This window comes from Chrysoperla carnea, chromosome 3 (genome assembly GCF_905475395.1).
Source record: "Chrysoperla carnea chromosome 3, inChrCarn1.1, whole genome shotgun sequence".
In the NCBI taxonomy this organism is placed as follows: domain Eukaryota; kingdom Metazoa; phylum Arthropoda; class Insecta; order Neuroptera; family Chrysopidae; genus Chrysoperla; species Chrysoperla carnea.
The window spans coordinates 20,128,596-20,153,785 of NC_058339.1; the positions used below are offsets into that span (position 1 = coordinate 20,128,596).

General features: G+C 28.4%; 4 protein-coding genes across 4 annotated transcripts; 1 reads left to right on the forward strand and 3 right to left on the reverse strand.

Annotated features, from left to right (window-relative positions):
• Nucleotides 1–1,222: 1,222 nt before the first annotated feature.
• On the reverse strand, nt 1,223–2,931 carry LOC123295717. The gene is made up of 2 exons (XM_044877149.1): nt 1,921–2,931; nt 1,223–1,605 (listed from the first exon to the last, which is right to left on the reverse strand). The coding sequence occupies exons 1-2, from the start codon at nt 2,923–2,925 to the stop codon at nt 1,267–1,269; spliced, it is 1,344 nt and encodes a 447-aa protein (XP_044733084.1). The 5' UTR covers nt 2,926–2,931; the 3' UTR covers nt 1,223–1,266.
• A 5,449-nt stretch (nt 2,932–8,380) lies between these two features.
• On the reverse strand, nt 8,381–19,750 carry LOC123295154 (USP6 N-terminal-like protein). Its single transcript, XM_044876385.1, has 5 exons — nt 19,620–19,750; nt 18,627–19,546; nt 18,197–18,346; nt 17,639–17,966; nt 8,381–9,505 (listed from the first exon to the last, which is right to left on the reverse strand). Exons 2-5 carry the CDS (start codon nt 19,452–19,454, stop codon nt 8,961–8,963), a joined length of 1,851 nt encoding a protein of 616 aa, XP_044732320.1. The 5' UTR covers nt 19,455–19,546; nt 19,620–19,750; the 3' UTR covers nt 8,381–8,960.
• A 1,576-nt stretch (nt 19,751–21,326) lies between these two features.
• LOC123295817 (transmembrane protein 258) lies at nt 21,327–21,796 on the forward strand. The gene is made up of 2 exons (XM_044877277.1): nt 21,327–21,459; nt 21,522–21,796. Exons 1-2 carry the CDS (start codon nt 21,457–21,459, stop codon nt 21,759–21,761), a joined length of 243 nt encoding a protein of 80 aa, XP_044733212.1. The 5' UTR covers nt 21,327–21,456; the 3' UTR covers nt 21,762–21,796.
• A 50-nt stretch (nt 21,797–21,846) lies between these two features.
• On the reverse strand, nt 21,847–24,574 carry LOC123295146 (tumor susceptibility gene 101 protein). The gene is made up of 8 exons (XM_044876378.1): nt 24,376–24,574; nt 24,223–24,307; nt 24,094–24,159; nt 23,159–23,322; nt 22,898–23,015; nt 22,386–22,816; nt 22,165–22,295; nt 21,847–22,107 (listed from the first exon to the last, which is right to left on the reverse strand). Exons 1-8 carry the CDS (start codon nt 24,418–24,420, stop codon nt 21,921–21,923), a joined length of 1,227 nt encoding a protein of 408 aa, XP_044732313.1. The 5' UTR covers nt 24,421–24,574; the 3' UTR covers nt 21,847–21,920.
• Between the last annotated feature and the right edge of the window lie 616 nt (nt 24,575–25,190).

Genomic DNA, 25,190 nt, shown 5'->3' on the forward strand with positions numbered 1-25,190 from the left:
TTGCCGTAAAAATTTCAGAATTTGTTTTAAAGCGATTAAAGTAACTAATTATGAAGCTATAAACAAACATAAAGACTACAAAGCAATCTAAATAATACAATTAATTTAATATTATATTGGTAGAAGCGCAGGTCATATTTAAATGTAATTGTAAATATATATGTTAAAACATTTATCTGCGCTCCCACCAACTTATTTAAGAAAACTGATAACAAAATAATCTTTAAGTGGCTATACAAATCAAACATAAAGAATCATCTCAATTAAACAGCTTCAAAAGCAGTAGTAATATTTAGGTGGGGTAGCAAAGACATACGCAGACAATTGCATCAAACTTTTAACTCCTCTTATGACCTCTATATTATACTCGTTTTATGAAACATTTTTCTTCCTTTTTAAGCAAAGATGCTATTCCTCTGTTTAAACCGTTGTTACACGAATACGTATAATAAATTAAATTCAGTTTTTAATTATTTTTATTGAAAAGAAAATATAAATCTTTTTAGAAAAATTACAAAAACAATTCTTAAAATCTTACAAGAGTAGTAATTTGTTTTTTAAACGGATCATTTTGTGCCACTTGTGTCAAAATTTTACTTAATTCAGAAAAAAACCTTCCATTATTTCTTTTTACCTTTTTTCCCTTTCTTTACCTTCCCCTTGTCTTTTCCTTTTTTCGTACTAGAGCCGTTTGGCTCGACCATCACAGGTGGATTACCACCAAAATGACAATAAAAGTATTGAGTTTCCTTTGACTCTACCATTGGTTTTTGTATGAAAGGTCTCGGTTTTGGTACAACAATATCGAATTCAAAATCCGCAGGTTTTTCTCCAACACAAGTTCTTTCTAATTGTAATGCAAAGGTTTCATCATTTAGATCTGTAATTTCTGTATAAACCATTTCGGAAAGTTGAATGTACAACAATAATGCAAAAAAAGAATTTTAATTATAATTATCAAATAAGAAATCAAACAACCATGTTGCTATAGATAGAATTAGTATTTTTGAAAAATGAATTTATTTAGTTGCTAGGCAATTTGTGAGACATTCATGGACACAGCTTTGCATCTATCATTACTACATCTTGTTTTTTCTTATTTGAATACAACATAACTGTTTCTTGAAAACTCCATGCAATAATTAAAATAACAAATATTTCAGTTTTTATTTACAAAATAAAAAATTATCATTAACAAGTCACTTTTAAAATTGCCAAACAATAAGTCAAGAAAATCCATAAAATACGGTAATTAAAATATAAAAATTATTTTTTCCCTTTCTTTCCTTTTTTTCCTTTACCCCCTTTTTTTCCTTTTGCACCTTTTGTTGGTACTGGTTCAGTCACTGTAGTCGGTGGTCCAGCATCTTGCTCATCATACTGAGTTTCACGTGTTTCTAATTTGGGAGGCGGTTTTCGATCAATTCCTTTCGGAGTTCTAAGCTCCAATTCTAAGTTTGATTTCTTTTCCGTGCCCTCAGATTTTTTTCCTATACGTAGGACGAAAACATCTCTATGAGGATCTTTAATTTCTGTAGTTTGTAGCCCTCCCACAGGACGTGGTGGTTGGACTTTAACACCTTGATTGTCACAGCAATTGTTAACCTAAAATTTGTAAAATTAGTGGGCAAATGATTATGAACTTTAAAGTGAAAAAAATAGAAAATCAAAAATTGAATCTTTTCCGTTCTTTTGTATTTCAACAATGAATGTTAAACCCTTTCCTCGCAGTTTATATTGTTTGTAGATTATAATAGGAATGGTTTTTTTGCTCTCTCATGTATCGAGGGGTATTTAGACGTATCAGAGTCTTCCTCAAGACAAACTTTTGGGGTGAGCAACTGTGACGCAAAGTTTCAGTATTGATTCTTGCATTTCAATAAAAAAGATAAAGACGTTCTTTTTTTATTTTGTTTGTACCTTAAAATTCAGCGATGGTGGATTTGGACCTTCAGGAATCGCAGATATACCAGGAGTATTTGACGGACAACACTCTCCTGCTGTATTTGCATCTTGAGTACAACAGCAGCCTTCTTCAGTTTCCTGCACAATTTTCTTTCGATCTTTTAATACACGAATAGTTAGTGCATTTCCATTCATTTCTGCTCCAATTTCTTGATAACATCGATTATCGGGTGGTGGTGGCGGAGGTATACAGCAAGGTGCTACTGGTTGATAGCATGAAGGGTTGCAGCCATCTCCTTCGCAGCACGGCGGAGAAGGTGGGCAATTTGGTATTGCACATGGTTTACCACGTATCGCATCATTCCAATCTGTACAATTTGGTGGCGAACATGGTTTATCATCTTTTGAAGTTTTTCGATATCTATACATAGAACTTCCTTGATTATCTTTAAATAACACAGACCTATCTTCCAAGTTCATTTGAAATTGTGTAACGATAAGCTTTCCAAAACATGATATACGAATAAAAACGCTAATAGTTCCCATTGGCGTTTCTCCAGGGCCAATTAATTTGAAAGTATCTTTTATTACTTTGGCTGCAGGTTGGCCCGTGGAATTACCACTAATTTGCTTTAATAACTCATTAAATTGATCAACAATCTGTATATCAGTCTCTCCAACGGGCATTTTGTCTGGCATAGCATTTCCTTCAAGTTTTTTAAATACATATACATGAATCGAGAAATCTTTTACTGCTTGTTGAGCTTGATCAGGTGTTAAAGAAAACAAAATTGACTTTCCACTCTTAAAAGTTCCACCCTCTGCTGCGTAATTATTTTTTGGAGAAAAATCTGCCTCGCAGACATCTAATGGTGCATTATTCAAAAATTGAAATTGTACGCAACTTTCACCGTACAATCCAGCCAATTGACTTTGGCGTGCAGCAGTTGGATCGATATGTACTTTATCTACTAAAAACTCGAGGAGGAACAAATTTTCCGTTGCTGCATTTGCTACCATTTTGTATATTTTAGTATTATTTACACAATTTAATTTAATTATTCATTCATTTTGATTCAAATAAAAAATACGAAAATTTTTTTAAATGAAATTTGACATATTTGTTTAAAAAACTAATTATGTAGGCTTGGTATCCAAGAGCAAACTAGCTGTTGTCTGCCCGCTTTGCTGGATTGAAAAACTGTGTGTCCATGACATCATTTAGTTCAAAAATTCGATTTTTTTATAGTACAGGCAAATTTAATCCGATATCTGAATGGAATTTTTTTGAAACCCACTAATTTTGGGTCAAATTTTTCATATATGATGTTAGCTTATCGCTTCACTTATGTGCTATATACCGGAACCAGAACTCCACATTCTTGAAACATATTAAAATTAGGTTAGCTTTGACCAAAAGTTTGAAGATTATGACCTAAATTTAGTAGTATTACACATTTGGTTTATAAAAATTTTTGGATTTTGATGACGTCATTAAGTTAACTTAACGAATTTCCAGTAAAGTATAATAATATAAAGAAAAACGAATTGAAGGATATAATTTTTATTATGTAATTACAAAATGTTTTTATAATAACTTTAATAGAATTCTAGGCAACGAATATCATAGTCTTCCTAACATGTTAGAAATAAGAAAAATTGATGTCGATGTCTTAAATATGGAGATTATTCGATTCGGAATGCGAAGGACGAGCACTTTATATCCACGCCTGGGGAGAGTAAAGTAGATTGGAGAAGTTGTACCCAATAGAGCACGAAAATTATTCTGTGTTTAAGAATTTATAGATTTTTTTCTCACATTTTGTCTCTTCATTTTCAATTATTAGCAAACAAAAGTATCTTCATTTTCCAACCCGAATTCAATAAGACCTCGATAATATATTTAAGAGACCGATATGTGTTTTTCTTATTTTCAACCTATAAGATAGAAGACTATCAACACATTGTTCTTATTGAGTATTGATTTTGCCAACTATTTCAGTTTTATTTCGTTTATAAATGAAATTCATAAATTCATACACACCATTTTGTTTTATTTAAACTTATATATCAATATCTTTTCAAATTTCATATTAAAGACTATGCAAAATACTACATTAACGTCATCTATAACAAAACCTTATCAAACCTCACATTTTATCAATAGTAAAAATAAATACGTTTTTCTTTTTATCATAAACGAAAATTTAAATTGTTAATAATCAATTGATTCAAAGGCAGAGCATGGGACAAAATGAGGGGACTATTCAACATCATGATTAACATTATACAACCTTTTCAACCTTAAAATCTAATTTTTACAGTTATACAATCAATTTGTAATACCTTTACCTAGTTTTAAGTTGTAACCTTATGATGAAGCTTGACGCTGGCTTTAAGCGTCAAATTATTGTTCCGCCTTGCTGAAAAAAACAGAGTTTTGCCCAGCATTAGGCGTCAACTAACGCAAGTTAAAACTTCATTGAACTTTGATCTTCAAATAACTTAGTTTTTAAAAACAAGCACATCTATTATTGCGACACTGATTCACATCAGGCTTACAACTGCGTTTTTGGAGTCGCTGACCATCGAAAGCTGACTTGACTGACTTGTCACAGTCTCTCTCAAAGAAATTGGAATTTAGGAAATTTCATTGCCATAGTTTGTATTTCAGTACTGCAACTCTTGCCGTGAAAATCCGTTTTTAATAATGTCATATTTAGTTCCAACTTTTTGTCACTACACTCGTCCATTGTATAGAAACATCAACAATATTGTTGCTTGCAGACGCCATATTGACAGTGTGTGGGCTTCAGTACCAGGGGGGAGATAGTGAAACTAAATTTAAACGGCTAGGTTAGACAAGCAGCTAGTCTTTATCAATCCAAATCATTTGTCTAACTGTAGGATTGATTGTTATATATCTTCTAGGCTGCTACTTGAACGGCGACGTTTAGTAAACAAGCTATGCTGTTAATTAAACGGCTAATTAAGCTAGTTGGCTGAGACATATTCATTACCTTATTGCTTATAATTTGCAGACCAACATGAGTAAATTTTAGCTGACGATACCTATAGTGTTTTGCACTGTCCTTTAATATAGGTACACTTTTAATTCAATACAAAAATAAAATAATAAGTTAAAGAACTACTTTTAGAAAAAATACATTAAGCACATTTGTCTTTTTTTTTTTAATTGCAACAGGAATAACAAATTTGTTTTCATTTTTTTTATTTATTTTGGCAATAATTAATAAAGCTAAGTAAGTTATAAATTTGTTATATTAAAATAAAATTTACAATTCGAGTTTTAATTAATAATAATCAATAATAATAAATGTTTGGCAGAAACCAACAAGTAAATATTTTTAGGCAAGATATATTATTTTTTTCATATTGTCAGTAAATTATATAAACTTTCAGTTTATTTAAATTACGTTAAAATTTGAATATTGAGCTTTTTTTTTGAGTCCTGCTCACTATGGTATGCAGACAAATACTACTTTTTTAGTTAAAACATTTAACTAAAAACTATTGAATTAATGATTTTTTTTAATAGACTAGAGGCGTAAAAAATAATAAATATCTTTTATTTAGATTATCTTTAAAGTTAAATAAATAGTTAATTAATTATCTAGTCCTTGTTGATAGTAAAAAATCAAAATTAAACAATATTACATTATTACATTAATCTAAATAATATATGATAAACAGGAATGAAATTTTAAAGTTTTTGAGAATATTGAAACGAGTCATGAATTTTTTTACATGATTTTTTCCAGTTCCTAGTTTAAAATGTTATTTAACTAGCCAATGAGATGATTATTGAAGCAAAGGTGGTTGACTAGGTCGATAGCAAAGTGGATTTAAAATGTAAGACATTCTATTTAACGAATTTCAAACTAATTCGTAGTCTAAACTACCTTTAAACTCTAAAGGCTGTTAGATCTAAAACTTACAGCTTTTATTATAAAGACGGAATCAATACCAGAATCAGGACCGAACTTACAAAGGTTACTTAAAGTTCTTTCGAATTAGAATATAAAAATTTTGTTTAATTTTCATAAATCGTTTCAACTGTTTAGTCGTTCAATTTAAGTCATGTAATTGTGAAAATTTTTCAAAATGAAAAAAATTAATAAATCGCAAAGAATTCATTATTTACGTATAAAGAAAATAAGTTTAAGGACACATTACTGCAATTAAACAATTTAGTATTCACCAAATTTTTCACACATGATAAATCAAGTTCCAAAAATAATATTTAAACGTTTTCTTTTAAATAAGTTTTTTTTGTATATTTAAACATTTACAAGAAAATAAAATTATTTATAGTATTTATTTTTTTAATATCAATGCTTTAACCGAATAATTCCAAATATAACATAATTAATACTTTTACCAATACTGTAAAGCAAACACCCTAAGTATCAATCTGCGAAATTGCATTAAATAAAAGAATAGAAACACAGGATTGTTTAAGTGTAAAAGCCTCAAAACTATTTTTTGATAGTCTAACAGGCAGAATAAGGTCGACCTTCATACGGTATGAACAGGTAAGTTAATATAAGTAATTTCAACGATCCGTTAACCAAACAAAATGGATATCAGAAGAAAGATAATTTAATAATTGAAAATAGACATGAACACTTTTCGATAAACAAGCTATCATAAGCGTGTATATCCATAAATAAAATTTCATTAAAAAATATGATTCATCTGGTTATCAGGTAGGTGAAGCTCGACCTTATAACGTCTCCTAGGTACTATGAGCCTTACAGCAACTAAATTAATGCAAATAAGTATCTACGTAGAACGACAAAGCAATATTAGAAATATATTTTGCATTTATACTTTTCTATATTGCACAATTTTGCGGACTTAAACGTGGTGGGTGAAAAGCAATCTAGAATTATTCAGTTAAATGAAGAGTTAAACATATGAACCTCGAACACATTATTCAACAATATATTTTTTTTAAATTTGTAAACTATACATTAGCCATTTTGTTAAATATTGCATAAAAATTATTTACAAACGACTTTTTTTTATAGATAATATTACTTTTGTTTTTACTGTACATTCAATTAACGATTTACTTTTTTTTTTACTGTATATAATGACCGACGAACTAATTTTATTATTATTCTTTTTATACATTTTAATATAGTACGACTAAATTTGTTATATCTAAATGACATGGCTGGACAGTATTTTAATGTATATAAACATATTTCTAACATTTCTCAAATTTATATGAGAAATACTATAATACCCATTTAATTACCATTGGATTGTTTTACTAAATTTAAAATTTATTATTACTTTTATCATGAATTGACAAATTTCACTGATATTTCAATTTAAATTCATAATCGAATAGACTTACCGAGTACATTAATTTCAGAAATCATACAGAAAAATAATTGTTAAGGTAGAACGATCAAGCTTCCCAATCAACGGTAACGATAAGTGAGTTCGTTTGGGATAAATAGATTATGATGAATTTTCACGAGATTTTAACACTAAGATGTCAGAACCATGATTAAAAAAAATGTAAACTATATTTGTTAGGCTGATTTTTCATTGAATGAAAAGACAAAAGATGTATGATATTTGTAATATGATATACATACTTTCCATTTTTACTTTTTCACTAGACTTTGGGAATTTATAAAAACTTAAATCGGATTTTACGCTTTTGAAAATTTGCACATTCAGATGAGACAAAAACATTTGTACATCACATTTTCTTGATCGAACTACCTAAACCATTATTTACGAAAACAAAAGAATAAACTTTTCTATTATTTTATGAAAAAAAACTCCTTAAACTTACTATAAAAAATAAATAATATTTTTCAAAAACATTACACTTTACGATTCATCACTGCATCACAAGAATAAATTGTTTATGAGATTCTTCTTTTTTTTTTCTTTGTAAAATAATTTTCAGAAATATATTTTGTTTCAGAATTCAAATAACTTACTTAAGAGCCATTCATCTACAACAAATGAATTAGGAAGGGATAGAGTGTTTCTAAATAAATGTACAAAATTTCAAGAATAGCATTTCTAGATAACTCTATAACAATTTACTCATTTTATGCTGTTTCTACAAATTTTTTTTTTCTATTTTAAATACATAGCGGTAAATTTGTCTTTTAATTTAAGGTTGGTTAATGGATTATTAACATAATCCATTTTTAAACATTTTCGGATATATTTAGAAACACCTCTATATTAAATAATTACGGAACAACACTATTATCTAATATTAATAACTTATTTCGAGTATATTATATTACTTTCCTCTTTAGAAACGAGTATAATTATACTTATATTTCAAAGTTGATAACAATTTATAAAACATATTTTTGAAATAAATCATATTTGTACACTCACCACCATAACTTTTAGAACCAAAAAACATTGTCAAAAGGGAAAATTATAAAAATTTTGTTATTATCGAGTCGACAAAAACTTATCACAAAAAATAATTTTTTGTAATATTAACTTTTCTCAGAATAATTAAAGAACCACGCATATTTTATATCTCACGATCTCGGTCATTTGCCAAAAATTGATTAGTCTGATCAAAAATCCATACACTGTGGTAATTTTAAGTAATATTTTAAATTGGGAAGCATTTTTTCACAGCTCAGAAAAGTAATTCTACGGAATATTAATCAAATTAAAACATATTTTATAAAAACATCAGACTTCATTTTATCGGAAAGCCCTTTTAATTCATGTTTATGCGTACGATTCTGCATGAGTGCATCTGTGTACGTACGTGAATCAATGTCGCTTACATCGAAAACATGCAATAAAATATGCCTGAAAGTTTTCTAAGTCTCGGTAGAATTTTAACAAATCGCAAAAGATCCTATCTTCACATCAAAACATCTGGAAATATATTAATTTTTAATTTCTACCCGTTAGACTTTTTGATCAGAGTCATATAAAACAGTACAATTTTAGGCAAATTGATCGATACCACTGTCTTTGTCGTTTTATAACTGTGTTGATCAATGAACTCTAACCATAAATAACTATTTCAAATCAATTTCTGGGCTATCAATTCTAAAATGTTTAATTTGATTATGTTCAACAAGTGGAGTTTGTAGATCATCCTGTGTAGTATCAATTCGTATCCTAATACGATTATCATCTGTAGTATTAAGAGTTTTTGGTGGTGATCTCGTTATAATTATATCACCATTTTGTGGCGATGCAGTTGGTGTGATATTATTATCTAATGGTGACGTATAAGGAACATATATCCTAAGAATATCTGGACTAGGTGCATATGATGGACCTGGTGTTGCACGTGGTGTGGAATGTGTTGATGGAACTCGCTGTATACTACCAGTAGCGCCACCATCAAAACTTGTTGCTCCAGTAGACCCATCGGACATGTTACTATGTGAATCTAAACTATTTTCATGTGCATGAGATCGGGTTGCCGCTGAGAATACAGATAAATCTGCTGTAGATGTAACACTTGTGTCTGCCAACGAACGTCGTGAACTGCCATGATGACAGTCTAGGAGCGAACTGGTGTCGTCCATGCTTGGATCAAATGAAAATTTGGATCCTATAAAGAAATTTTTATGTGGACATGGATTTTACTCTTTCAGCTACGATTATAATTGTGTATATTTTGAAAGCAGTGCTAAAATGTATCTAGATAACTAATTATTTCTCGGTGAATCGTGAACTAGTACCTATCATAAAATTTCAAATTCGCCTCAATGTCTAGATCAATTTTTTAAAATTATAAATACGTATTTCGACTACAATGCAGTCATCATCAGTATGAAATAGCTAATTCATTCAAATAATTAAATAATTTCACCTAAAACAACTTTTAAAATTTGAGAAACAAGAGTTAACATATAGAATAAACGTATATGATGGAATGTCTTTATCTAAATACATTTTACAAGTATGTATGACAGCACTGTTTAAAAGATATTCAAACATTCTTCTTATTAATTTGTTTTTAAACAGAAAATGAATTAAATACATTTTTAGGTAACAAAAAGATCAAATAATCCCATATACCATTATATTGTAAATTAATTATTAGGATGCAAATCAATTTTTTTTAAATTTTATTCCAAATAAAATAAATAAGGGGATGCAAAATCATCTAAACTAAAATTGTAATGATAAATGTGCAACATTGTCTATAACTATAATACAATCAGGTTAAAAAATTCGGAAATAATGCTGGAAATTTGTTTTGATCATTTTAATTTTCATGTCTCATTAATCATACTAATTTTAAGTCTATCCTTGCGAGCAATGTCTTAAAAGATAAAAAGATCAAAAACATTTTTAGCATTCAACAACTCATCGATCGCACAGTGTATAAGTGTATAAATGATTAAACACAGATTTGTTTATCATTTGAATTATTTAAATTGAAGGATCTTGTTAAAAAAAAGAAAAAGAAAGTTTAATATTCTTTACAACTTCGGTTTTTTAAGAAACGGTACTGACATATTATTACTGTATACCAATTATTCATGCATACCGAAAATTAAAGCAGTTTTCATTATTAAACAAATAATCTTAGTTGAGCCCAAATGCTTTACAGTCAAGTAAACAAACATCAATAAAAGGGATGTAGGCTAATTAATTCACTCTATACATTTTGAATTACGTAGTCTTTTAACAAATATGTGAGTTTAAAAATGATGCACTTTGGATTCTGGATGTTAAATGATTCAAACAGTATATTCAGTAATTCACAGTTAGTTAGCTCTAATTATTTCAAAGGAGTTTTAAAAAGTTAATAAAGAAAAAGTTATTAAAAAGATACTGTAGCGTTATTTTAAATATCAAACCTCCATAATAAAATTTTCATTGAGAAAATGAAGTTTCTTTTTTTTAAAAATGAGGTAAATAATCATTTTTAAACTCACATCATTAAAAACTTGGCGGAATTCAAAATGTACATTACTTGATTGATTAGTATCGTATGTAATTTATACGTCACAGCTAATTAACTTAATTAGTAATTAAATTAACAGCCTTTTTACTAAAGCGACGCCATTCAACTGGGAGCTTGAACGATATTCAGCTATTCAATCAAACAGCAAGGCAAACGACATGAATCGATAACGTTTATCTACTTTCTTTTCCGACTGAGACATATATATTAAATTTGAAATCAATCAGAATTGTTTATTAGGGGTATTGTCTCTATTTCAGTCCCTCCAGAATTCGACATTTTTCGTCAATTCTACCATATTGAAAATTTTAAACTATCTACATTTAAAAAAAAAGTACAATTAAAATAGTATCAACGGGTTTGGAAATAAAAGATTTTCTACATTCTCTGGCTCTACCATATACATAATATTCAATTAAAATGTGATAATTAGCTTCTTTTTTACGAATCGAACGCCCTGTGTCGGTTCCGTTTCCATAAAATCAAAATTAAGCGAAACAAGAAGGGAGCTTAAAATTATAAAAAAATATACATATATTTAAAGATTTACATGCAATTTACAAAAGCATACTTCTATTATCACAATAAAATTAAAGTATGAGATTAATAAACATTAAAGTTAAAACTAAAAATAATTATTTGTGATTTTCCTAAATTCTACGATGTTTTTATAATTCTCTAGGATCATTCAACATATTGTGTGCACTAGGATTTCTATGTAGTGTCAAATGATACGTTTCAGAAGAAGGTGGTGGACGCATGCTATGTTTAAATATTGTAAACTCTACTTTTTCACTGCTTGTATAACCATTTGACATCCTCTGATGGTTGCAAAAAGGTAATGTTTGATACTTGTAATTAGATGTTGAAGAATGTAATAAATCTTCAAGAGATACTTTTGAAAGGCTTTTAACATCTGTATAAATATTAAAACAAAATATAAGTTATTTATTAGAAATAATAATTGTCTAATACTCAAAAAGGCAACCCATAAGAATGGGTATTCAATCATTTGAAATTGCACCAATTTTCAAAACATCCAAATTTCTCAATAAAATCATTTTATCTGAAGTGAAAGTTCTTTATAGGTAAGTAGTTTCAGTCAGGTAAACCTTTTCCATCGGGTCCCATAAAAATCAACTGACGAGGAGTCGATTCCTGAGTCAAATATCATTTTTCCTCAACTATTTTATACTAAAGAAGGTAAATAACGATAACAAGTCAACAGCAGCCAATAACCATGCGTTTCAGACCGATTTTGTTCCTTATAAGAAAGTCTGTCTACCTGATAAGAATGCATAGCACACTATTTTTCTGTTTAAAATGAAGGAGGTTGTATAAAAGAAGTTTCACTTCAAGTACTTAATTTGATGTTTAACACTTTAATTAAAAACCCTGGAACCTTCACTTCCCACCCCTTTAGATTGAAATTAAAGATTATCCATCACCTTTTTAAATAAAGCTAGAAAGTGGAATAAAAGTGGTGTTAGTAAAAAAAACATATTTTTGTTAATAGAAAAATAAATGCATTAAATATGTTTTGTGAAAAATCATGTATTTGTGTATTGATTTTTTTGCAAATAATAAAATATATAATTTTTATTTCTTAAGTTGTTCATCACTTCAATTAATTAAGTAAAAATAATTTTAAATACCGAAATAATACTTAGATTGACAAATCCTTTTAAAAATGTGCCAACTGTTATTTGAAAAGATGCAAATGGAATGTAAACAATACTGTTGAAATAAATTTGTAATAAAATACTTTGTGATTTCTTTGAATATTCACATTCACATTATGTTTGTATAGTACAATTACTTAGTGATTTCTCTTCGAACTAATTCTATGCAAATTTTATATATTTAGATAAAATGAGCCAAATATGAAATTTTAAATAAAAAGGATTCAAAATGCTTTTCCGTTGGGGTGAATCTTAATGGAAGACTTAAACATTATTGTTATTAATACTGCCGTGTTGTAGCGACTTTTAAGAAAATCTCGTTTTCAGCTGTTTTAATTGTTTCAAGTAAATTACTCAAGGGGGCGGAGAAAAATAAAATAACAAAAAATAATTTCTGAAGAAAATATTTTTTAGGAGCATCGTTGCCGAAGATACAATTGTTTTCAGGTGCATTTGAAAGTAACTCTGAAGATATGACGCTCTAATATGGTCCTCATTCTAGTTTAAAAATTCCTGTGTACCATAAACTAAATATATCCAAGCTTTTTGTCTCGTAGACCACTTGGCAATTTTTGACCAATTTGGGAACCACTATAATAGAGGCTAGGCAAACCAACCTTGAGCTTTATTTTGCTGAAATGTAATTTTGCACACTATTAGTAGACAACCTAAGACTAAAAATTACTCTAAAGAAGTGATGTCACAATTGTAACCTTTGGTTGTCTACCTAAAAATAACTTTTTCACAAATAGCTTGAAAACTATATTTTAGCTGAAAATAAATTCAATGCAAAGTTTCAGTTTTTTACAAATTTTGGATTTTTTCTACGATAAAAATGTTCTAAGATATACTACTTTTAAGCGAGTACTATTTTCATTTTGTGCAGTTTTGTGCAATAACTCGAAAATCTTACATATAGCCGCTATAGAATTAGTTTTAAAAGATTGAATACTTTTGGACACCAAGTGATCGTATTAATAAATTTATAAACAGAGTTTAAGATAATACAATTATTAAAGTGACGAAATTAAAATCACATCATTGATTAAAATAATTAAAAATATAAAAATATTACGCCTAAAGAAACAAATAAAAATTTGTTTATGAATGCAAAAGTAAAATTAAAATAAGGGGTAGCAAATTTCGTCTAAAAAAATAACTTAAAATTTTAACTATAAATATTGCACCGAAATAATTAAATTAATCCCATTAGAATTGTAAAAACAAAAAATTAACCTAACTGAGTATTTCTAACAAAAAAATTTCAGGCGTAAGTCCGATAAGAGACGCGACACCTATAACCCTTTTTCATCACTCAAATATCCTTCACCACACTAATTATGTAACAGTTATTATACAAATAATAATCCTATTGAAATCACGCCGTTCAAAGTTCGACTTACACCTGATCAAGGTTTATTAATTTCCAAAATTTAAGAAATTTTTGTACCTTGAATATGGTTAACTGTACAGTGTACATATAACTTTACTTATTTCTAATGGTATGATTCACTTTTGAATAGTTTGGCACCTTTGAATATTTTTCTGATTAGTAATACAATGGATATATTTTACTATGTGAAATTTAGTTTTCTTTACTCTTTAAACAACAAAGGCATATTATCAAAAAAATATACTTCATGTCATCAAGGTATATTGCGAAATATAATCTCGCCATCTGTGAGTGAATGATACGAAGTTATCAGCAATCTTAGTCGATAATGTTGGTGTACAGATAGACACATTTATATGAATGTGTTGGTAAAAATAAATAGAACGTGAGACACCACGGTTTTAAAAAAAATGATGAATACATACTTGAAAATTCGTGAGTGGCTTCCTTTTGACAAAACTATCAAATTTCCTTCTACGATTTTTTTCGAAAAGGCTGCGTTTTCAAATGAGCATGATGACGTCATATTTGAGTTATAGTTTTGAAAAAACGCAACAGGGAATTTGTTTGGAAAAGGCTTCGTTTTCAAATGAGCATGATGACGTCATATTTGAGTTATAGTTTTGAAAAAACGCAGCAGGGAATTTGTTGGATACTATGGCTACTTGATAACATTAGTAATTATTAAACATAATTCAGCAAAAATGAACTATGTACGTACTTAAAAACAAAGTACTTAAGTACAGCATGTTCGAGGTGGTATACAAGCTCATCGGTGAAGTATTTTTCCGAGAGGCATTTTTATATTAAGCAATACCTTTATTAGTTGAAGTTATTAGAAAGAAACATATCTATTCACTGGAAAAACATATAACGAGTTGAAGAAAAGTAAATTTCATATAGCCATCAATCGACGATAGAGAAAATTTAAAATTTAGTTCGTTTGTAAAGGTTATAATTTTATTTGTTATAAATTTCAAATTATATATTTACATATTATTTAAGGAAACCCAAAATTAAACCGAATATTAGATGAATGTTGGATGAATTTATATGTATGTTTCATTTTTATATGGCCCACGCCAATTGTTTGTGTGTGTTGTGTTATGGTTTTCTTTTCAATAATCTTAGTTTTTTGTGCGCACAATTGTATGAATTAAATATCTAAATTTAATGCATGGATTTGCATTTAAATAATTTTAAGAGTTTTTTTAACATTTACAATTATAAAAATATGGTGCTATAGTTTATTTTTTACATCAAAATTCCATAGTTCCTTACGAATTTAAAAAAAATTATATTTGATACTTTGTTTAATAAACACAATACAATGCAAACAAATTCTCTTAATGTTTAAGAGTAGTCATTGAAATATTAATTATTGTTGTATTAGTTGTTGAAATATTATTTCATTCTTTTATTCTTAAGAGTAATTACTACTTACTACTACTTAAAAAGTTTTAAATTACGAATGTAGTTGTACGTCTCATGATTTTATCAAGTTCAAATGTACAAAATAAACTATATTCAATAATTTAAATTAGCAATACATATTTTATGTAGTTACTATTAAAATTTTTATTGACGTAAAATCATTATTTGATTGCCGTGGAACTTTTGGTCTTGGGTACTTTTATTTTTCGAAAATCCTGGTAATTTTCTCAATTTTTATTGTTTACACCCAGGTACTTTTTGTTATTCCACTGTACCTGGATGTAAACAATGAAAATTGAGAAAATTGAAAGGATTTTCGAAAAATAAAAGTACCCATGCCAGGTAGAATATGAATACCTATAACATATCCAAATTTATAGAGTAAGAGTATAATCGCAGAGTTTAAAATTCAATTGTAACTTTAACATTCTTATCTGGATAACTGCTTAAATAAATTTTTCCCACCAATGAATATTTAAGAGAATTCTTAAAAAAATTATAAAGTTTCATACCAATCAAAGAATGATTTCACGCCAATCAAAAATGTATATAGAACAGTCTTATAGTCATAAATGACGCATTCTGAGCAACATTTGGTTACTACCTTGTTACGATACAAAGGTGTACTTTTAAAAGGTATTATTCTATTTTGCATTCAATATCACTGTATGTAAAATATAAAATAGAATACTACTTGTTTTTTAAGATACGCCTTTTTGTTCCTACATTGCCATTGGCTCAGGTCACTGTTGTACTGATATCAAATATGAGTCTACATCAGTTAGAGCAAATTTAAACATATGTAAAACCAACTTAAAATATTGAAAGCAAATCCATATTTAATAATAATTACAGACTCTTTTCATAACAAAAATTTTTCTATCACGATTATCGAATATAAATTTTTGATACTGACATAATTCATACAAATTTATTTAAACTAACGAAATCCTACTGTACAAATTAAATTGACGAGATTCTAGAATATACACACGTGTTCTGCATCTATCTAACAAGCATAATAGCACCGTCTATTTCAATATTATAGAGTTGGAAAAATATTAGTCTTTGAAAAACTTATAAAAGTATAAACATTGAAAAGTTAGAAATTAGTCACATAATAATTAGCTTATGGCATAAAAAATTATTTATCAGCTATATTTGATATTACGTATACAAAATTTAAAATACTCATTGACTCATAATGTGGGAATTTTGATAACGGAGTTATCAATTTGCGTTTGTTCTACGCACATGATCAAATTAGACAGAAGAAATCAAAGAAGTGAAGTGAACATGATATAAAATACTAAGCAAATTTAAGGAACTGAAACCTGCTCAAACGGTGGGATAAACTAATTTTTATAATGATGTCGAAATAATCAACATAGATTATTAAAAAGTCAAAGAAACTTATAATCAAACGGTGGGATAAAAAATCAATTTTCACAATTGTTTTAAAATACTTTTCATTCTGATATGGAAGACTATAATTATATTATTATAATTATTATAATGATTATTATTAAACTATTTTATTATACAGGGTTACTACAAAAGATTAACCATATTTTGAAGTGTTAAAATTGCAAAAAGGTATTTGTTTGTACCAATATTGTAACGAAACAGTATATTTTCCAGTTTTATTTACGTTATTGCATTGAGTGTCTGTATGATTGTGTAATAACGTGAACAAAACTTAAAGATATGCTCTTTTCATTAACGTTAACCATTTGTAGTAGCCCTGTATTACTATTTTTAATTAAGAAACGTAATCGTGTTTCTATTATACACTAAACATTAATTTTAGCGTAAAGGGGGCAAAATTTCATTAATACTACAGTACTTAAACATAGGCTTATAATTAACCAATTAAATATATGGCAGCTCCTCTCACGATACACTCAAGATTATTTCCATACTGAAGATTGTTAAATAAAGTTTGTTAAAGATTCAATGGTAAAATATGGCAAAATATGAAATAATTATTTGAGAGTCTATACAGAACCTAGAGCTATGTTCGGGGAACAATTTATAGAAAGAGAGTCAATAGACAAACCTTTCCACAGTGTTAGCGTTTCTGTTAAGTTAGCATTACGAACTCTATAATATGAAATAGTACCGTATTAAAAATAAATAATAAACACACCTACAAAAATAAATTCTATAACCGTGTGCATTCAATATCACTATCATACCTATCAAAAATGCTAGAATTATCATGACTATCAATGTCTGAACTATCCACTGATTCCGTACCTGCCAAACCGCTGCTATTATCTCCCACCGAAACATGTGAATCACGTTGTGTAATTGTTGTCGCTGCTACTTCGGCTGCAGCTTTTTCACGACGTAATTGTACAACGGCTTTTGTTGCATTTTCCTTGGCAGTAAATTCTTCTGCCCGTCGTCCAACTTTACGTTCGAATGTTGGCTCTGTAAATTTACCAAATGGTTGTTGTGGTAATTCATTAGGCATTGGTGGTCCAGGATAATCCAATTTTGCACGTTTTAATTCTTCCATTGATCGTTCTAATGTTGTTATAACTGTATCATCATCGTATCCAAAATCCTTATATAACTTCACCTAAACAATTAACACATCAGATGTAGAAAAATGCTACTGAAAAATTGTATTTCAACAATATACTCGTAAATTCTAATAAATCTTGGACAAAAACTCCACCTAAACAATAGTTCCTTATTTAACTATGGATATTGTAAATTATATAAATAATTAATATTCTAGAAAATTTATCGGAATTAAACGTAACAGACAATTTATTAAAAGCAAATGTAAAGAAAAATTATACGAACTTGTATAAATTGCACAATTAAATCCATATCATTCAATTTCATAATATTCCGTTTATGCAATTTTAAGACTGTGTAAGCCATAGCTGTTATAGCCCGTTCACCATCAAATAAATAAATATCCCATATTCGTAAACATAAGCTAAAGGGAACCTGCAATAAAATATTTACAATATAACATCAAGATATTGTTTGTTTAACGTTCAAATTGTAGATGAAAAGTTACTTTCCGCTGGCCTGTAAAACTAATCAAAGAGACCATAAAAATACCTATCGGTTTTATCTATGGAAATTGTTTGTTCTGGAACAACTTTATTAAACATGCAGAGTATATTAAAAAACTCCAGGGAAAAGTTTCATATTTTTGTCTTTTCATTTACAGACTGGCAGTAAGTAAGCTTTTGCAGAATATATAAAACAAAACAAGACTTACTCTTTCTACAAAACAAACGAAGAACCATTTTAAAGAATACAAAATTGCATCTAAACCATATTTATCAAAATGTTTTTTTAATTTGGGCATAAATTTTGTAAGAATTTTATCATGATGTTCAAGAAACCTAGTTAATTTTGGAAATCCTTCAATATAAAGGCCATGCATTGCATATTTTTTATCAGTTAACAGTACAGATAATGCCCAAAATGCGTCCTCTTCATCCATATACATGAGTAAAACTCCAGCTAATCCGGACATACCTTGACAATAGCCCACTTCCATATTATACATACCATAAGCGACAAGTACATTGAATAAAGATCTTTGTTTTAAACTATAACGTTCTCTATAATCAATATGCTCACGAAACTGACGATTCACATCAGAATCAATTTGTCGTGCATCCGTTGACCATAGTCGTGCTAACTTCAGCATATTTTGATATACTCCAACATTATCTTTTTTCTGTTGTTCTAAATTTAATAATTTGCACCAAACTTGTGACCTAAGTGAATCAGGTATTCCTTTATAAATTCTTCTATGTAACTTATCTTTAGTGGCAGGTTTATCCCAATTCTTCAACATTTTCATCCATTTTGCTACCCTAACCATTTCAACTTCTTTCATACGTTTCTCATTTGGCTCAATCTTTTGAGGTAGACGTTCATCATGGATGAATCCATAACGATCCGCCTTATGATATACCTCGAATCCAGGATCCTCCCACGCATCAATCTGTGCGCCCGGTTCCCTACCTCGCTCATAGCGCTGAAATATTTTTTCTCGCTCTTCAGCTGATCTTTTTAAAAGCTCGTCTTCATTCATTCCACGCGTACTAGCAACTTCAATTTAAATCTAAACTGCATGCCGATCAACTCACTATTCTTTTTCCAAATCCGTGGCTACGTCTACTGACACTTGTATAAGTAAAACACTAGGATTTTAATAGGCGGATCAAAAACTTATCTAATGTTAACCAAACTAACAAACCTTGTTATGAATGTAATACGACACTAAACTCATTTTTGAATTAAACCAATTCACTTTTTATAGAATTTTAACTGATTAAACATCGTTTAACATATGAATATTATTTGAATATATTTGTACGAAATTTTTCACTATTTTATTATTTAGGAATTGTGGAACTATAATGTGTATTTGATAAAAAACAAGACATTTCATTTACTGTATTGGATTTACATGTACGATATTTGTCTATGCTGTCATACCGACAGATTAATCAGGCAACTTTAATGCAGTGTTGCCAACTCTCAAAATTTTTTCCCCCTAGAGCTCCAACCAAAAACCCCTAAAATCCCCTAAAATACAATTGCTGCGAGATTCCCTTAAAAAAAAAAAAAAAAAAAAACATTATTATAAAAATATAAATAAATGTTATTAATAAAATAAACAATTAAGTATTATTACATTAATTACATAATCGTTTATAAATAATTAATCAATAATCAAATACCAAATTGAATTATTTAAATAATATAATTATTCGTTTTTTAACCTGAAAACCTTAAAAAAGTGAATATTCGAAGTTGAAAAAAAAATCCCTAAAAATACCCCTAAAAATATAACACCCCTAAAAAAACCCCATTAGACTTTTTAAACCCCTAAATTTGGGGGGAAAACCCCTAAGTTGGTAACCCTGCTTTAATGCCATTTGAGAACATTTTAGTTCAGTCCATAATAATAGAGAGCACTGTAATTAGAAACGCAACAGTGTACAATAAATTTCCATGGGCTTGTAAAACATGAATTCGAATTGTGTACATCTCTACACCTACGTCATACATGTAATAAGTAGTTTTTAAATCTATTTCGTTCATTAAGGTTTCATTTTCAGAACCCTAATCCAAGTTTTTAGAACCCAAAAATCTTATTGAATTAAATATGTTATACTTTACCTGTTTGGAAACCTGTCAATTAGACACAAATATCTAGATATGCCGACAAAAACAAAATTTCCATATTCATCATATAGCTAACTAGTACTATTTAATATCTAATAAACTGATAACATGTAATATGCATGTGTCCATTTTAGTGTTATGGAATTTTAATCATAAATGGTAAAGTTAATTTTTACGTTAGTTTTCAATAGAAAATAATTCAATTTTCAAAATAGACTTTGAAAAGCCTGAATATCCAGGAGTTTGATTTGATATCGCATACAGACGAATTTCGTAAAATCTTATGGCACGTTGATATAACAATATAAAATTACCATGATCAGTCATATATTTATATATACATACTATACTTGAAGTAACGAAGATATTGTAAACTTATGACACAATACTGTAGTCCAGTACTCTATGTTAATGATCCATACTTTAATTCAATTTTTTCAAATTAATTTGGGCCCAGCCGAAGATTTTAAAAATAATTTTTAATTGATATTCATTCTATATGAATACAATGTTTCGAAGTAATGATAATTTATTCTGTTATTAACATTAAAAAAATTATCTTATAATTATGAACAACAAAAAGGGCGTACTTTTGCATTTATAAAAAAAGTTTAGTTAGAAGTAGAACTTTTTCTAACAATTTAAAATTTTCGAGATAAAATAAAGATCGATTTATAAATTATTAACGTTTAGCTTATAAGTATACTTAAACAAATATCCATCAACTGTAACTGTTAAATCAAATCATATTACAAAATTTAAACTTTCGCGCCATGAATACGTGTCAAATATTGTTTTGTTACAATTTTACATGAAAATCAATTGTAAATTGGTAGAGGTTAGCTTTCAGGGAGTAATCGACACGTATATTTAAAAAGTACCGGAATTAAATTATATAAAAAATGGTAATATATTGTATAATTAAAAATTTGTAGCATACTTTTTAATATATAGTTTTAAATTTAAGGTTCAACAAGAATTAATGACACGATATGTATCACCGGTAAATCCGGCAGTTTATCCACATTTGACATTAGTGTTATTGGGAATTGGTGTATTTTTCACTGCCTGGTTTTTCGTTTATCAAGTTACAAGCACAAAGAAAACTCGAGATATCTTCAAAGAATTATTATTATCATTAGTAGCAGCTTTGTTCTCTGGTTTTGGTGTATTATTTTTACTACTTTGGGTAGGGGTTTACGTATAAAACAAACCAAAAAATGTTGTAACATAACTTTTATTAATTCTATGAATATAATTATTTCTTTATAATATAAAACTTGCATAAATCATATTTGTATTTTTATTTATCATCATTAGAAATTAAAAATATGTATTTATATCATCATCCTTTGAAAACAATCCTCTAACCAGCAAGACCTGCTTTTTGCCGACATTTTTGCATTAATGCTCTTAACATGAATTGTTTGTGCGATAATGTTCTAACTTGTTTTAAGAAAACATCCAAATCAATGACACCACGACGTAATGCTTCATCCATATAGTAAATTGCATCCTCTGTTGCCGCTTCTTCGGCGAATGCATTCAACAACCTTAAAAATAACGATAGATTAAAAACAGGATTTGAATTACAAAAGAGAACATATTACTGTTTATATAACGGAGTAGTAGTAGTTACAGCATCTTCAACATTAAATTCTTCAGTACTAATTTTTTCAATAGCTGTTTCTAATTCTTTTTCTTTCTCTTGAAGAATTTGAAGATTTTTATCCAATTCAGCCTAATAAAAAATAATTTTGATAGTAGAAAGTGCGGATTTTCAATTACTGGACATTTTCAAGACTCTACTATACATAAAAATATTTAATACCTGTTCTGTATCCAAACGTTGTAAAATATCTTCTAATTTCGCTTTTCCTTGTGTCAATTCTTGTTGAGTACGCCGCAAAGTATCTAATTCTGCTTGATTTTGCATAAATTGTTCCCTTAAACGTCGTTTTAATTTATCTTCAACTGCAGAAAGCAATGATGCTCGTATATGTTCTTCAGTGATAGTTCCAGTTCCAGTCGTTGCGTTTCCAGATAATGGTGGTGACTGGCCAGCGGGATAACTTGGGTAATGTGAAGGGTACGCATTGCCATACATTGAATAAGATGGAAAGTTTGTATTTGCTGGCGGCTGTGTTGGGTATGGAGGATATGGTCCAGAGCCACCATAAGATGTTGTTGGTGGATTGTATCCTCCACTAGGAGGATATGGCAAATAAGACGATGTAGATGTTGGAGGCATCGGCATATACGCTTCAAAAATTTCAATTGTTAAATTTTCTCTATGTTTAACTAACAATTTCAAACGACATAATATACTATATCTAAACTTACATGTTGCTGGATAAGGCGGCATACTTGAAGGCTCATTGCGTGACTTAGCATATACAGGAGGTTGCTCACCAAAAGTCACAATCATGACTTGAATTAAACTTAATAAATCTGAAGCATTCTATAAAAAAAATGATTTATTATAATTTACAATAGTAATAGTAAAGGAGCTAGCAACGATTTTGAGAGAGAATAGGGTATTATCGTTAGTCAAAAATAAATCATGAAATTTGTTTATATATTTTAGTACCGATAGTTACTTACTGGTGTCCAATCGTGTAAATATGGTAAATAAATTTTTCCATTATAATCCACGTATCTTGATATTTTAATCTGCATATCTGCTGTAGGTTTTACGTAACAAATTGGCGGATTAAATGGATGCGTATTAACTAACCATATACAAACAGGAATGTTATACGATGCACCTAAAAATAGGGTATATTCATGAAATTTATATTTGGTTCAAATATTTTTCTTCCTTAACCTTAATGACTGGACATTTCAACTAAACCATTATTTTAGTAAATAATATCTTTTTAATTACTTAAAATTAATTGATAAAAGTACAAATTTAGTGAGGGCATTTAAAAATTTCTAAAACGGAAATTCAAATTTTTATACGGACGTGACATCATAGTACGGGCTTGTCAAATTTGTTGACATACTGTGTGATATTAATTACTTACATTTTATAAGGTATTTCATTAAATCATATTATTCTACGGCTCTTTATTAGAAAACTTAATAATAACGAGTGTAACGTCTGTGTTGTAAATTAATTTTTTTAAAGTGTAAATTATACATTGAACTGTCACCAATTGACAGATCACGTACTTATACGTCAACAACAGAGAGCGCCAAAAAACTGCGTTTAAATATCTCAAAATTATAATGTATTTTAAATATTTTTTTACACTTAAATACAGCATTTTTAAGCAGTATTTATATTTTTTACTTTATTACAACGGTGTAAACAATGAATTAAAATTTTAAAAAAATACATGAATATTCCCTATTGATTAAAAAATTGACTACTGAACATTAAAGTTAAAAAGTACTCCGTTAATATACGTTGAAAATACACAATCATGTTTCCGGTTATTTAATCAAAATATTTATCAATGTATCGGTATCCAGTTTTAAATTTTAGATTTAATTTATATCTACTATTTAATATAGAGCAATAAAAACAATACCTTTGTACATCACCGGAATTGTACCAGCTAAATTTACTAAGTCCATTTTCGTTCCATCATTGAAGACTAAAACAGAAAGAGAAATTAAAATAACTAAATAACTAAAACAATTCTCTCAAAAATACTTACCGTATGGTTCTAAATGGGCAGCTAATCCATTGTAATGATTTAATACACTCAATATTTCTCGACGAGTTACGTCTGGGTTTTGATACTAAAAATACACATTAATATTAAACACACGGTAATATTAATACATAGATGTGCAAATGTTCAACTTACCCTTACAAGACATTGTTTAATTTTACTCTCATCTTTTGCTAACATTTCCAATTAATATGTTTAATAACTTTTATTTAAGTTTAATATAAAGAGGGGTAATTATTCAATTACGAAGTTTAATGAACAACAGAGACCTGTCAAATTTTTAATTAATACACGTTTACACCATAAATTATAATAGTTTAAAAAAAAGTTTTATGGACTAAATTTTTAGAAATAGATATTTTGATTAAAATTTTTAATATTATCCTAAAATAATAAACATAATAATTGTTTTAAATCACTTCAACAAGTTTAGTAATAAGTTCCACTATTATGAATGACTAACATCAACATGACAATTGTTCTTTCAGTGTCGATAAAATAGACATCTGGAAAAAGAATTGAAAAATACTTTCATATCAAAAAGAAATTAAATAATCTGTAAAAAGTTAATAAAGTTTTTCAAATTTTATCTCGAAAACTAAGAACTGGCCGAAAATTTACAATAGTACTTTTGGGTTTAAAATTAGTCAAAATATATGAAAGTAGTTTTTATTTAAAAAAAGACTGCTCAGTCGTGAACTGTGACTGAACGGTCATCTAAATAATTCGCAGAGAATGTATCGGTTAAGGTTTACTGATATAGTCTCTGTAATTCGTGTTTAAACGGTCAAAAAGAAAAGGTAAAATCTGGATAAAGCCATCGTAATAACGTTCAGCAAACTTTATGATATCTCATACTTAAATTGTTTAATTTTAAAATTCGGTCACTCTTAATGAGAAACCCTTTATATCAAATTTAATTTAAACAAGTGAAAACAAACAATTGACTG